This window comes from Papaver somniferum, chromosome 7, assembly GCF_003573695.1.
Source record: "Papaver somniferum cultivar HN1 chromosome 7, ASM357369v1, whole genome shotgun sequence".
NCBI lineage: Eukaryota > Viridiplantae > Streptophyta > Magnoliopsida > Ranunculales > Papaveraceae > Papaver > Papaver somniferum.
Genome location: NC_039364.1, coordinates 231,091,279 through 231,105,999, shown reverse-complemented (window position 1 = coordinate 231,105,999; position 14,721 = coordinate 231,091,279). Strand labels below are relative to the sequence as shown.

General features: G+C 36.6%; 3 protein-coding genes and 1 non-coding gene across 5 annotated transcripts; all 4 read left to right on the top strand.

Annotated features, from left to right (window-relative positions):
• Positions 1-1,110: 1,110 nt before the first annotated feature.
• Positions 1,111-8,200, top strand: LOC113293469. Its single transcript, XM_026542098.1, has 10 exons — positions 1,111-1,176; positions 1,343-1,402; positions 2,142-2,275; positions 2,406-2,486; positions 3,113-3,192; positions 5,129-5,183; positions 5,404-5,529; positions 6,197-6,998; positions 7,149-7,293; positions 7,650-8,200. Exons 3-8 carry the CDS (start codon positions 2,183-2,185, stop codon positions 6,248-6,250), a joined length of 489 nt encoding a protein of 162 aa, XP_026397883.1. The 5' UTR covers positions 1,111-1,176; positions 1,343-1,402; positions 2,142-2,182; the 3' UTR covers positions 6,251-6,998; positions 7,149-7,293; positions 7,650-8,200.
• On the top strand, positions 6,745-6,830 carry TRNAS-AGA. Its single transcript has one exon. It is a non-coding gene; the product is annotated as a tRNA-Ser (tRNA).
• Positions 8,201-8,684: 484 nt separating the features above from the next.
• LOC113299801 (amidophosphoribosyltransferase, chloroplastic-like) lies at positions 8,685-10,669 on the top strand. The gene is made up of 2 exons (XM_026548890.1): positions 8,685-10,396; positions 10,500-10,669. The coding sequence occupies exon 1, from the start codon at positions 8,762-8,764 to the stop codon at positions 10,391-10,393; it is 1,632 nt and encodes a 543-aa protein (XP_026404675.1). The 5' UTR covers positions 8,685-8,761; the 3' UTR covers positions 10,394-10,396; positions 10,500-10,669.
• A 375-nt stretch (positions 10,670-11,044) lies between these two features.
• Positions 11,045-12,715, top strand: LOC113293468 (recQ-mediated genome instability protein 1-like). Of its 2 annotated transcripts, XM_026542097.1 has the most exons (3): positions 11,045-11,482; positions 11,585-11,722; positions 12,112-12,715. In XM_026542097.1, exons 1-3 carry the CDS (start codon positions 11,171-11,173, stop codon positions 12,115-12,117), a joined length of 456 nt encoding a protein of 151 aa, XP_026397882.1. In that variant the 5' UTR covers positions 11,045-11,170; the 3' UTR covers positions 12,118-12,715. The 2 variants fall into 2 exon arrangements, with proteins under 2 accessions (XP_026397882.1, XP_026397881.1); XM_026542096.1 differs by lacking the exon at positions 12,112-12,715 and having other exon boundaries at positions 11,585-11,858.
• The last annotated feature ends 2,006 nt before the right edge of the window (positions 12,716-14,721 follow it).

Below are 14,721 nucleotides of genomic sequence, written 5' to 3'. Positions count from 1 at the left end.
TATATGGCTAACCCTGAGATTCACTGCTGGTTTTCTCAGGTCTTGAATCTCTCTTACACATATAATCTTTTTGATTCTTTTAATTTTTGTTTATTTTGATTTTTTGTCATGTCATTTTCTGGTGAAAATTTGATCAGTTTTATGAAATTGTATCAGGTGGAACTGAAATTAATGGCGTCGTTGAAGATATGAAAGAGCTGACAACTACGTGTTTCTGATGAAGGACTGCAGAAATTGTTCAGTGTACTTGGTGAATTTTAACAACTTAGATTTCTTCAGCTAATATTATGATGTTTGATTGTATTGTATTGAATCGAATAGTTTGTTTAAGATGATAGAAATTGATTTTGTATAGGTGTTGGAGGCATTAGATGAATTTCGATCGAGACGTTTGAGATTGCATGTCAGATGAAGTCACTGAAGCTCTTGCTATATGAAGATTGCTTGGACACAGTTACATCTTGATTGAGAACACGCGAAATCAGAATGGTACTAAGATCTAATCTGCCTTTCCCTATTCAAAACTAGGCTGGTTAATTTTGTTTGAAATTTGAATAGTGTATGATGAGTTTCGTTCGTTTCAGTTCACTAAAGACTTTAACCTCCATTTGATGTCTACTCAATTTGAAGCTTAATGGTGCACATTTTTCGCCATAGTTTTGGAGAGCCTGTCTAACCCTCTTAAGCCGCTTTTACCTTTTCCACTTTAATGTGGCAAGATTTGCAATAAATGTCATTTTGAGCCAGGTTTCTATGTTGACTGTTACCGCTATTGGGAGAAGTTACCATTTAGAAATATCTTTTGCTTGACTGGTCGAAGAATACCAAAATCACGATTTGCTTCTTGATTAGCTTTTGATAAATCTTTTCTTTACACAAAATTACTTACACTCTGAGAATATCTTGTTGTTTCCTGTTTTTTCCTAGCATGGTTTATCTTCTTCAGTCGATTTTATGTAGTGGGGTTATCAAGTCAAATCATGCCTTCAGATTGTTAATATTAGATTTCTGTTATTGTTTTGCTAGGTTCCGTGGTCGTGGGACTGTTGAATTAGTGTGCCGAGTTCATAATTTGACAGGTATGATATTGTTGAAGGAGAGCACTCTCTATTGAATGGTGTATCAAAACCCCACTGAGAAAACATCAGAGCCTTTTTGGCTTATTTCCAAAATCAGGTATCCAGTGTTTGACTTCAGTTTAAAAATTGAAAGAAAGTTTTAGTTATTTTTTCAAATGAGTTCTCTTTTTCCATTGCAATTGTGTTCAATGACATTGTCCTTCTAGTTAGTAGATTTTTGCTTCTTCAAAATTTTGACCCTAATATTTGACGCTTTCTGATAGTTGCACATTACACAGATCCTCCGGCGGGCAAGGGGAATAGTTTTGTTTCAGCAATAGAAGGTATTATTTTTTGCTTGGATGGATCAAACTCAGATCATGCTTTTACTTATCATAAAATGATACCTTGGTGTTTGGCTTGTGGTAATAATTCCTTTTTCATTATTATACCAGTCGTCTCCACTAAACCTAGGCGAGGTTGTTGAGTTGGTTATGGAATAAGAAAATCTATGAAATCAATTTCAATTTTGTTAGGTAGTGGATTTACACTTAATGGACCAAGGGAAGCTCTATGGAGGAATGGTTCTTGGCAATTGTTATAGATGTTTGAGAAACCGTTGAGGTTGTTGTGGTCTTGATTTAATGCTTGGGGTGGTATAATGGTTCCCTTTTGTGAGGCAGCAGATTAGTTTGTATAGAGTCTAGAAACACAGTGATAGAATTATGGTATTAGTAGTTTCGTTGTTATCTGATAGTGTTTCTGGTTGTGGAAGCTTATAATAAATGCGAGAAAACGTAGTACTTCAGGATTAAAAAAAGAAGTGGATTTTATTTGAAAAAGGAAAGAGATAGTTAAAGCTTGTGTAGGGGTTGCTAGTGACCTAGTTGTGCTATAAAAAATAACACCCATGGCACCTCTATACCTTGCTTTTCGGTTTTCTGTAAGGACCCTATAATTTAAGAGTATTGCATACTTAATATTACCAAAAGGTTTGCATGTTGAACTGCGCTCTTGCTCTTGGGTCATTGCTGCAAACTGACTTCCATTATGCTTACAGCATTGCAAATTTTTTCTTTGCAGGTTCCCAAATATTCTTCCAGTCTGTAGATGCTGCAGTACTCATGTTTTCACGTGTTACAAATATTCCGACAGAAAGTCTCATTCTCCCTGTGATATCCACAAATGACAGACTTACGTTGGGATGTGAATTATGGGTATGGTTGTCTGCTAATGTTTTTCATCTTTTTTCACAAATGCTGGTGCAACATATAATTTTTCTGTTCCAAATGAGCAGTGAACACGTATGTCGATTTGCTGATCTCAAGTTTGTTTCTGGCTTTGTAGCATTTGTGTTTAGGATGGAACCATAATACATGGGCAACAACAAATATTGCATCTATTGGATCTATTCAACCTGTTGATAAGGTAATTTTGGTAATAAATTATTTTTATTTTTCTTCATTCTTCCCTGCTCTGTTTAAATAATTTCTAAGCCATATTACCAAAGAGCTCAGTCAGGCCTCAAGTTTATCATTTTATCTGCCAGTATGCGTGATAGTACCATATCGAGCAGTATAATCATCTTTTGGCCCATATAAAAAAATAACTTTATGAACCTTGATTCATTGTTTCTTTAGTGGTCATGGTTTTTTATGTACTAAAAGTTCTGTTTGATACCCTTTTTTTGATGATTTGTTACCTAAAGAGTCGGCTTGCAATATCCAGCAATCAATATTGGGGATAAATGCTGAAACATTTGATGTGAAACTTAATCGTATTTGATGTTGATGTTGCATATCCTGCATTACTTTTTGCATTAAGATATGTCAAAGGAGACATGACTATAAAAAGTTGCTGAATTATGGTTTCAGTATAGTGGTGTTTTTTAGGTTGGTGACTGCATATTAAATTTGGTTGATAGACATTATTGACGACGATTTACTTTATGCACATAAGCTATACCGTGTATCTACTGTTAACATAGTTATTCTTTTGTATGTGTTGACATATATAGCTGCTTATTTCGTTGTTTTATTCTTGTGGATAGAAAGGCTCCTCCATTCCAGCATTGGCTTCAAGAACAAAGAGAATATTCTACATGTCAAGTGAGGGAAGAAACTTGTTACACGAGGTTAGTGATTTTTATGGTTTTTGGTTGTCTGATTCACCACCCCACCCCTCAGATCTCTTATATTTTACGCACGTTAGTTTAGACTCACCAACTTCCTACTAAATGTGCTAATCTTTCGGTAACACCCGTCCATGTCTTATGCCATTACCTGACACCCACTCTTATTTACTAAAAGCAAGTGAGTTCCCCTCTTTGCGAACCCCCACATCAAATCCACTGACTGTTTTATGAGGGGCCACGCCTCCCACCTCCTCGGAAGAAATTCACTAGCTTAAACTGATTACCGTGTCCCTAATCTCACTTGGGACTACAATACACCTCTCCAGATCTCGAGCACGCTTGTATCCAGAACAAAGGACAAAATGAGTTTGAATGGGTAATATTGAATAAAGTTAGTGTGTCTTTTTGGATTAAATAGGAGGCCTTCTACATATAATATTTTCGCTGACACCCACACCCACTAATACTTTTAATATCTTCATGATTCTGTCTCTAAATTTGAAATCTGATTTTTAGCCAAAATACATAGAAAATCTGTAGATAGAAATTTCACAAGAAAATAGAAAGGATTTCTGTCTTTTAGTATAACTGATAGGTAGTTACACTAAAAGACAGAAAACATTATGACACAGAAACCCTTTTTCGATTTCAGAAAACATCCAACAATTCGTGTCAGGAATTTTCTTCTTAAAGCTGAGTATCATTTTTAAGCTTCAAAGAATTCTTTCTTCCAGATTGTCTGCTTTAGAATGAGTTTCAGTTTGATAAGAGTCCTCTTCTATACGAAGATGGCGTTGTAAACCTTCAAAAGCGTAATTGTCTTCATCTTGCTTAAGTTTCTTCTTGTGCTCATTCCAGAAAGGGGAAGTCAGGAGCTGAAAGCTTTAAAATGATTTAGTATGAGCATATTTGGGCATTTATTAGTGTTCTGACTCAAAATGGTTTCATTTTATTAAACTGTAAAGACAGTTATTTCAATTGTACGTATTAAAAATATAAATATAATTTAGCTGCCAGTTATTTTGGTAAACTATGTCTTGAGCTAACCTACATTTGTTTTCTTTCAGAAACTAATGGTTCAGTTTTTAAATTAGTCATGGTTTTCAATAGCTTGCAACCTTTGATACCAGATTGTTTCATTTGATTAGGTCTTTCCCACAGTAAATCCTAGTGCTCTGGAGCAGTTGAGTAAAGGGGTCTGCCTTGTTTATGCAATGGGATCCCTTTTTACTTCAGTTTGCCCCTCACTGGTAAGCTTCGATGACCATATATTTGATTGTTTATGAGGCATATGTTCAATACTGCTACAAGAATTGACCATGATTTTTGACAGTTGGTTCGCTTCTCCATACTAGAGCCACCTAATATGAACATTTCTAATTTTAGCTGGTTTTCCCATATGAACTATGACCGTATACCACAATTGTAAACCTGCACCCTTTTGTACTAGACATTTAATTTAGAAATTGTTAATCCTATATGCATGGTCCGGACCTCCTTTAGGGAGGTCTCGTATTTGGTGCAAGCTACAAATTAGCACGCAACACAAACAATATATTCACATTAGGCATTAGGTTATGGCTGAATGGTACTAACGATGAAGTCCTTTGTTGGGATGCCGTAGGGTGAAGTCCTGGGGTGGTTGGCCTATCAGGACTTTTATCTTGTGATCATTTGGCCACTTTTAGGCATCTGTATGTTTTAAGAATACTAAACATGACCAAAAGATAAAGTGGCAGATTGATTTACGGATACTCATATCTTTATTTTAGTTATTGTTATGAAAACCAAATTTATTAAGGATCCTGAAAATGAGGGGTATTTATACAATTCCCTCATTTATTAACTGATACGATTTACAGTTCCCTGAAGAGGAAGGATAAAGCATATTTTTCTTTTCTTTTTTCTATCTCTATTTATGTCTGGATATATGTAGGTATTGCTTGGCTCTGGGGAGGTCATTTTCTCAAGGTCTTGTCCTAACTCCTAAGGTAATTTTTTCCATCAAGTGCTGTAGTGTTTGGTTGCCCGTTCAAAACTGAAAAGAGTTCTCCGATAATTCGTGTCTTTACTATGTCGCTGTAAATTATCGATGATGAGATTCTTTTCAGTAAGGAAATTTTATCTCCATGCCGTAGCAGCTTGACTTGTTCGTAAGAAGAGTAAAATTCAATTAGTAACAGTAGTTGTTAACTGCTTTCCCAAATGCAGGTGTTTTTGTTGAATGGTTCACATGACCGAGAAACTAGTGGTTTATCTATCTCTGGCTTCATTACTGCCATTGCAGATGCTTTAAATCGAACTTTTAGAGATCCTCAAAATTGTATGAAGAACCCTGTGAGTGAACGTTTTATTTATTTATTTATTTTAGCATTTGCTCCTCCTTCCCTCCATTACATAGAATACTTTTTTTTTCTTCTAAAATATATGATTCAACATAAATAATAAAAAATAGCATTGATATAATAATGGAGGGAGGGAGAGAATCTTCAGACTAGGCCATAGGCCTTCAAATTGCCAGCTTAATTCATGTTGATGCTCCTTTGCTTAGATAGGATCCAACATGGGTACCTGTAAGTTGGATATATCATATTTGACATTTCCAGTTGTACTGCTTGAAACCTTTCTTTTTAATGAAATGTTTTTGATTCTCCCATTCACAAAATTTGCAAGTGTTTAAATGCACAACCTTGAAACACTGGAAGTTTCATGGTTTAATCATGGTTTAGCTGCCTGATATGTATTGCTAAATGATGCCTTAATTGAGATTGTGTGTATGTGAAGATGAATTGATGTAATAATGCATCGGGACATAAGTGTTATCTTCTTAAGAAGTTTCCTTCTCTTGTTTGCAATACAAGTATTAGTGTATCACCACCACCGTGTTTTTATTGTTACCACAAATGGGTTCTTTAATTCCAAAAATTGGTGAATTGCATTTCGTTATTGTCTATATTATAAATTCATCTTATCCGTAACTCGGAAAAGTCATTTTTTTGTGCAGCAAGTCGGTATGTTATTGCCCTGTTGGTTCCCAAGGATGGTCAAATTCCAGTAGATGTTCAGAGTTTGTCTAAGCAAGGAATCTTTCAGGTGCTATTGTACTTTGTACTTAACTTTCAAGCTATATTCTTTGTTACTACATAATAATATCCATGCGCCTGCCATACTTATCCTTTTTGGAACAGTATAATTGCAAGACAGTATTCCATTCTTCGTGGAGCCCTTCAATGCTTTTAAAATTAAAACCTTAAATAGATTTTTTGCTTCTTTGGAGCATTTATTTATTGTCTGAGTGATGTTATTAATCGCTTGAATGTTATTTTCTGATTCTTTATCTCTTTCTCATTTGTATCTTTCTGTAATTGGTTCCCTAAAAGGGTGTGCTTGACAATAAAATCCATTGTCAAGTTCTTCAATTATTGATTTGGGTAGACAGCAGGTTATTTTGTCATTATTTTTAATCCAAGGGCCTTCTTCATAAAGCTTCTTTGAAATAAGCTGTTTTCTGAATATATATATTTGATGTGTCTGAAAAAAGAGTACAACAATGTGGTCGTGCCGGAGTGGTTATCGGGCATGACTAGAAATCATGTGGGCTTTGCCCGCGCAGGTTCGAATCCTGCCTTCCGACCACGTTTTTTTGTCTTGTTTTTGCACTCCAATCCTCCTCCTGCCGACCACAATTTTTTGGTCTTGCTTTTGCAGCTCCTCTTTGTGTAATATTTGCAGGCCTACTGAAATGGAAAAACTGATTGCTGTATAATCTCTCAACAAACATATTTCGGGGATCACTTCGCTTGAAGGTATTTCAACGCAACAGTATCCATTTCCATTTTACTGACCATAAAGTTAAATAGCTTACTGAATTTTATCAATCAATTCAATGCAATTTCATTCATATTTTCAACAGTCAGGAACTCTATTTTTCTTAACAATCTTGTGTTCCACTTTAGGGACTGTTACATTAGAAGGCAAACATGCATAAGGTACTGCAGATGTTACAATACAGTAACTTCTATGGGATCTCTGCAACATTTCCACATTGCTTGGAAAATATTTTCCTCAAAGATTGGATTTCGAGTTCTACAGGCTTAGGAGGTAATTTTTCTTGAATAGTTGTTTGTCCCTTGAGTATAAGTTAGAACATTTCGATTCCGGAAAGGTGTCACTGATGTCCACCATGTCCATCAATCTGTGAATTATGACAACATGTTATCATAATGTCTTCTGATGCATTTGAGGCACTACTTTCCCTTCTACTTACTAGTGGATTGTTTTATATATTTTCTTTCCAAGTTTCGTATATTTTCAGTTCTGAAACTTTCAGGTTAGTACATCCAATCCAACACATTCCTTTTCCAGAAAGCAGTTTGTAGTATTTAGTATAAGGAAAGGATAAACATAGATATATCAAGAGGAAATATTCATCTATAATTGTGTTTCTTCTTATGCAGTTGGGTCGGAGGCTTCCATGGCAGTACCACATAGACCTTCATTAGCATCAACATCTCTTTGCATCCTTATGTATCCGTCCTCACCCCATGATGTTCACCATGAATTCTTCACGAGCCAATACTTAGTTCCATCACTATCAGTCCCGTACCCTACTGTGGTAACCCTAGTGAGCCAAAGCAGCCAAAATGATGAATAAGGCCATAGTTAAACTAAAACTTGGTTGATGAGGAAGCCATAGTTAAGATCTAAGATTGGTTCGGGAAAGTAATAAGTTGGGATGCTTTCAAAACTCAATTTAGTGAAAGTTTATATAGGGAGAAGAATTATTGTTTTTTTATTTGAATGGTTGCGTAATTGTTCCGACAGGGAGTACATAATACGTGCCGGTGAAATTGAGTTGCAAATGATTGCTATATTAACTTGGAAGTTCTGGAAGTACAATTTAACATATAACTAGATGACCATAGTTTTGTTTTGCCTGCTTGTGCATTGATATTTCTTCAATAGTACACTGAAAAAAAGAAAAAAGATTTATTATTACAAATTTACGCCGAAGTACACCAATGTCTTGTGAAATTCAGTAACTCAACCAGGCTTGTGTAGTAATCAAGAGCTACATTTTGGCCAAGAACGCTACGAATCGTACAAATCCCATCGATGTCCAACTGCTGCAGCATCAAATAGTGTATATTCGGCTTTACTCTCACCTCGTAATTCTGGGATGCGTACGGAATCCTACAATTTTCAGGTACCTCCTACCAACTTCTTCATCGTGCACGTTAAACGTTACGACGACGGATCCATACACGAGAATTGGTAAGGTGGACAAATCTGAGAACAACATAACTGCCAGTTCCAGGATATGAGAACTACATTTTGATGTCAATGCCGCAGTGCCATATTTTTCGGCACCAGAAAACTTCAAACCCGAAAAATATGACCCATCAGTGACGGATCCTGATCCGGATGGGGACCCGTCTCGACCTACCCAAGTCCGGCAGACGCCTTCCTTTTCCTGTTAAAGACTTAAACCCTACACACGCCAAATTGCAGTATCCCTCACTGCCTCCTCTTCCTCCACCTCCATTAGAGGTTTGCAGAAATTTCTTCAATGGCAACAACAAATCTCTCATCTGTCCGATCATCAATAACATCTTCAACACAGAACCCTCATTATACTTTCAAAACCCCAGTTTTGGTTAAACCCTTGTTGAACCTTAAACCAGCAAATCCAAGCTCATCACCACCATTATGTCAATCACTGTCTATAACTAATCAAACCCAAAAAAGATTCAATCTTTCTTGCAAAAACCAAAAACCCACATCTGATTTCACCATTGCAGCTAACCAAGATGATGATTTTGATGATAAACTTAGAGAAGAATGTGGTGTTGCTGGTATTTATGGCGATCCAGAAGCTTCCCGTCTTTGTTATTTGGCTCTCCACGCACTTCAGCATCGTGGACAAGAAGGTGCTGGTATTGTTACTGTTGATCAGTCCGAATTCAAGTACATTCGTGGTGTTGGTTTAGTTTCTGAAGTTTTCAATGAATCAAATCTTAATCAATTACCTGGTGATTTAGCAATTGGTCATGTACGTTATTCAACTGCTGGTGCTTCGATGCTTCAGAATGTCCAACCTTTTTTTGTTGATTGTAAATTTGATAAAGTTGCTGTTGCTCATAATGGTAATTTTGTCAATTATTCTTCACTGAGAGCTAAGCTTGAAGAAACTGGTGCTATTTTTAATTCTAGTTCTGATACTGAAGTTGTTTTACATCTGATTGCTCATTCAAAAGCTTCAAATTTATTGCTTAGTATTGTTGATGCTTGTGAACAAGTTAAAGGTGCATATTCTTTGGTATTTGTTATTGAAGAGAAATTAGTTGTTGTTCGTGATCCTCACGGGTTTAGACCGTTAGTTATGGGTCGTAGAAGTAATGGTTCTTATGCTTTTGCTTCTGAAACTTGTGCATTAGATTTGATTGAAGCAACATATGAGAGAGAAGTGCATCCTGGTGAAGTAATTGTGGTTGATAAAGATGGTCTTCAAAGTTTTTATTTAACGCCTCAGTTTGAACGAAGAGCTTGTATCTTTGAGCATATTTATTTTTCTCAGCCGAATTCGGTTGTTTTTGGTCGATCAGTTTATCAATCGAGAAGGGAATTTGGTGAGATTTTAGCTACAGAAGCTCCTGTTGATTGTGATGTTGTCATAGCAGTGCCTGATTCAGGGGTTGTTGCTGCACTTGGGTATGCGGCTAAAGCCGGGGTTCCATTTGAACAAGGTTTGATAAGATCACATTATGTTGGAAGAACCTTTATTGAACCTACGCAGAAAATTAGAGATTTTGGTGTGAAATTGAAACTTGCACCGGTTAGGGGTGTTATTGAAGGTAAAAGAGTTGTCGTCGTTGACGATTCAATTGTTAGAGGAACAACATCTTCGAAAATTGTTAGGTTGTTGAAAGAAGCTGGAGCAACAGAAGTTCATATGAGAATCGCGAGTCCGCCAATGGTTGCTTCTTGTTATTATGGAGTTGATACACCAAATGCAGAGGAGTTGATTTCGAAAAGGTTGAGTATTGAAGAAACTAGGAAGTACATTGGGTGTGACTCGCTTGCTTTTCTTCCATTTGATAGCTTGAAGAAATTACTCAAAGAAGATTCATCTGGTTTTTGCTATGCTTGTTTCACTGGGAATTACCCTGTTCCACCAGAACGCAAGGCGGTTAAAGTGTAAAAGGTAGGTGATTTTGTCGACCGTGTTGAATGGAGAATTTAACTGACAAGGGGTTCTTGTGGTTTTAATTTTTGTTTGGATTCTAAAACGGTTGTTTTGTTTTTAGTTATTGGTAGGCAGAAAATCAAGAATACAGGTTAGAAGGAACCGGGTATCTTTTGAATATCTTCCTTTACAATTCAATTCTTTTATATGATGCTCTATCATTCAGGTCTCCAAATCGAATTTGATGATTAAAAGTGTATAACATTGATGAATGAAATGTCTACTTTGTTACTTGTTTGTTCTTTGCTGTTATATCCGGATTGTTTCTCTAAGTTCTCTGTTTGTTGGGTGCTGAATGCTGTTGATTCTCTTCATGCTGAGTGTTTGTACCAGAAAAGGCAATTTTATCATGGAGATTACGCCATAGAATTTTGGCTTTTAGAGATAAATGGGGACAGTTTACCAAGCTTGAGCTTTTAGGGACCATGATTGAAGATGCAAAATTGCATAAATTGTCAAGAACGGTAGCTATTAGCTAACATAAACCCTCCTGCAGAGACTAAATAACAATTTTTGACCCCAGAACGCTGAACCATTCAACTGGCTGTCCGGTACTTATGAAACAGCAGATGCAAAATTGTTTACGTCAGAGGAACCGCACAACCATTAAGAACCTAAGGCCCAAGTGTCGTCTCGTTTTTTTCTTTATCCTTCTTCATCACACAAATCCATTCTTCCGCAAAACCAAGTTCTTGCGGTACAATACGCCGTCCATTTCCGCCACTAGTTACCATGTCTAAACGAAATCGAGATTCTTCAAACGCGAACCCTATTTCTTCCGCTATGGAAACTAGTACTGGAACCACGAGGACTAGTTTTCCTGAGAATTTTAGGTCGAAACTGAAACAAGAATGGTTGGATTCATGTACCGCAGAGTTGAATATCTCAAATCCTGGTTTTGATAACTTCGATCTTGCTGAGAAAGAGAAACTCATCTTCCAGCGGTTTCTGTTTTCTGATATGAGATTTTCTTGTAGGGGTACGCTTCCTAAAAATACTCATACTTTTGATCTAGCTCATCATCCTGATCCATTAGTTCTCCAGGTATTAAACACAGTGCTTGCTCTTAGAAGTAATCTAGTTACTGTTTAACCATGTTTGAGAATATGTCGCATATTTGACCTTGAGTAACAATTTTTCTGACAGGTTAACCAGATGGGTCATATAAATCATCATCCAGAAAATAGGCGTCTTCTGACTATGACGGATGGTGTTGAATACACACTTGGAGTAGAGATCAGACCTATCAAAGATGTTCAAGTTTCTGCACCTGCCGGTTTCAAGGTTTGTTCTACTGGAATGAAATGAATTTGGTTTTCTTTTGTTATTTTTTTATATGGGCTTTTTACAAAAATAGGTCTGTTTTTTGGTGCTTTTCAAATCTAGGCCACTTTTTTATTTATTGCTAGACTAGGCAAGTTTTGACCAAAAGTGATGGATGAAAAGTTAGCACCGTTAGGTGCACTTAAAATGACAAGATAGTCCTTTGAATCGGTTATTTCGGCCCAACCAGCTACTGTGACTCTTTATACGTCGTCACCCAGTGCGTACGTGGCACAGGTTACGTGGCAAGGCCCATGTGGCACTGCTTACGTGGCACTCTTATCTTCTTCTCCATAAATCATAAATGAACATCTCCACAACCACATACTTCTGCTTCTCTTCATTTTCAGATCTGAAAAATGGGTGGTGGTATGAATGATAAAGCAAGTTCTTCAACTAGTATGGTAGTGTGTTTAATGTGTGAAATGGAAGAAGATCATGAAACAAAAGCATGTCCATGGGTTTATTCAAGGTGCAAACATGTACCTTGTAATGGAGTAAGAGCTTTGTTGAGGTCTAAAACAGATGTAAGTAATGGAAAGTTGTTCTTGAAATGCTTGAATCCTACCTGCAACTACTTTGAGTGGTTTTCTCAAGCTTCTACCCATTCTTCAGCACTTCCAATCAAGCTTCCATCAGGTCATGGTTGTATTGCCCGTGGAGAAGACAACCACAATGTTACAAGTTGTCCACTGAAGGTTCAAAAATGCTTTAAAGACAACTGCAACTCTCAATTAGAACTGAAGATATGCAAAAATCAACATAATTTCAACATAGCTTACCTTGTGTGCAAGAAGAAATCCTGTGATGCATTCATATGGGATTCAGATGCTCTTGTCATTGAAATCAAAGACACAATGAAGGGTAAAGTGTATGAAATATGCAAGGAATTTAAGAAAAATCTGAAAATGTAGCCTGCAACAATTTTATAATAAAATTTATCCCATTTCAGAACTTGCATTGTCTTACAAAAACATCCGTTCATCCATTCACAAAAGATAACCAAATTGAAACATAAATAGTATCAACCATATTGTTCAGATCCAGTCACAGAACAAAAACAAAAGAGACAAACACAAACATAGAATCCATCATACTTTCATGTACTTCTTTGGTTTCTTCTTTCCCTTTGGATCTGCAACTGTGAAGGTGACTTGTTGTTGACAGATCCAATATGTTTATTAGTCTGATTGAAAGCAGGTTGAGAAGAAGCCTTTCTCTTTCTCCCTGACCTCATACACCCTTCCCCTTACAGCTCCAGTTAACTCAAACAGATGATTTAAGTCCCGCATCTTTGTAATCAGCTTCATTGCCTTTAGAACTATCTCACCATCCTGCCATTTTTCACTTTCATTCCTCCTCTTGAAGAAAAGACCCATCACCAGTTTATTATACATTTGTACAAGTGTAATGATTGGCTTATCTCTAAAGGGCTTGGCCATGTTGTTGAAAGACTCTGAGAAATTATTGTTGATGTGCTCACACTTGCTGTCATTTGAGAAATGAGACCTAGACCAGCTTTCAGGTTTTTGATCTATGAGATACAATGCAGCTTTTTCATCCTCAGCAAATAATTTATCCATGTGTTGCTAAAAACAAACATGACATAAATAATATCAAACTCATGTATGAAATACTTGAAATTACATTATATTGTTTTGAGAAATGAGCATACCTGATAGTGTCTCTTCTTGTAACATTTGGCAGCATTCGAGAAATGAACATGTAAGCTGTATGACTTGAAATACTTCTTGAAATTCTTCATCAAATTTCTGTCAATTTATCAATAAGAAACAGTTAGTTATTGAACTTATATTATTAGGAAATATTAAGGATATAAAAAAAGGAAATGTTGAAATGTATGTCAAGTAAAAGTTAACCTGAAACATAATCTGTGCTCATCCAAGCAGAAGTATTTGTCACAAGCTTCACTAATCCCCTTCTGCTTGTCTGATATAATGGTGAAATGCAAGTCTTCACCCAGTATATCTTTCAAGTCTTTGAGAAATATCTTCCAGTTCTCAATGGTTTCATTCCTACACACCATTATACCAAGAGGTGCTAAACCATTCTGACCATCTAGACCTGTTGCAACCAGTAACACACCACCATACTTCCCATACAAATGGCAAGCATCCAATCCAATGATTTTCCTACATCCAGCCAAGAATCCTTCTATAGCAGGCTTGAAGCAGAGTGTCATTGACAAGAATGTGTTGTCTGTGCTTCCATATGAGAAACTAGCTACACTGTCATGCATTTTTTCCTGCAACAAAGTAATGTTACCTTCACCATTTCACAGAATGCAGGAATTTTCTTGTACTGCTCCTCATAGCTGCCATGAAGATTCTGCAACACAATATTTCTTGCTCTCCATGCTGTATGGTACTTAATGTTCACTTTCATTGTTTTGTTGAACTCATTTGCCAATGACTCAGGATCAGGGATTTTGTTTTTGTAACCAAGAGTCTCCAACCTTTGCATGTACCAGTCAGCTACAAGTTCTGGATTTGCACATCTGTTCTCCCCTTTAACATTTCCATTGCATGTGTGCTTGACATTCCAACTTCTCAGAGTAAATGTAGTTCCTTCACCCTTCAAAACTCTTCCATAAATGAACATAGGACACTTGGTCTTCTCGTGATGAATGCACTTCACCCTAATCTTGTAGTTGTTTGAATCTTTAAACTTGACCTGATGTTTATGCTTCACACAGTAGGCCCTCAAATGCTTCTTGAAAGTATTCTTGCTGACAAACTTGCTTCCCTTCACTAGGCTGTAAGGATCCACTTGTTCAAAAGTAATTCTCTCAGGGAACATCTCCTCATCTTCCTCATCCTTAAAATGTCGTGCATGCTCTTCCTCAAACTGTGTGTTATCATGAGGCTTTGAACAATTAGGCCCATCAGACTTGTTGCTTTCTGATACTATAAGTTCAAGCCCATCATTCTTGTTGGTTT

Coding starts and splice junctions, on each gene's coding strand:
- LOC113293469 (XM_026542098.1), top strand. CDS start 2,183: ATGTTTTCACGTGTTACAAATATTCCGACAGAAAGTCTCATTCTCCCT. Junction 2,487..3,112: donor CTATTCAACCTGTTGATAAG/GTAATTTTGGTA, acceptor GTGGATAGAAAG/GCTCCTCCATTCCAGCATTG. Junction 3,193..5,128: donor GAAGAAACTTGTTACACGAG/GTTAGTGATTTT, acceptor GGATATATGTAG/GTATTGCTTGGCTCTGGGGA.
- LOC113299801 (XM_026548890.1), top strand. CDS start 8,762: ATGGCAACAACAAATCTCTCATCTGTCCGATCATCAATAACATCTTCA.
- LOC113293468 (XM_026542096.1), top strand. CDS start 11,171: ATGTCTAAACGAAATCGAGATTCTTCAAACGCGAACCCTATTTCTTCC. Junction 11,483..11,584: donor CTGATCCATTAGTTCTCCAG/GTATTAAACACA, acceptor TTTTTCTGACAG/GTTAACCAGATGGGTCATAT.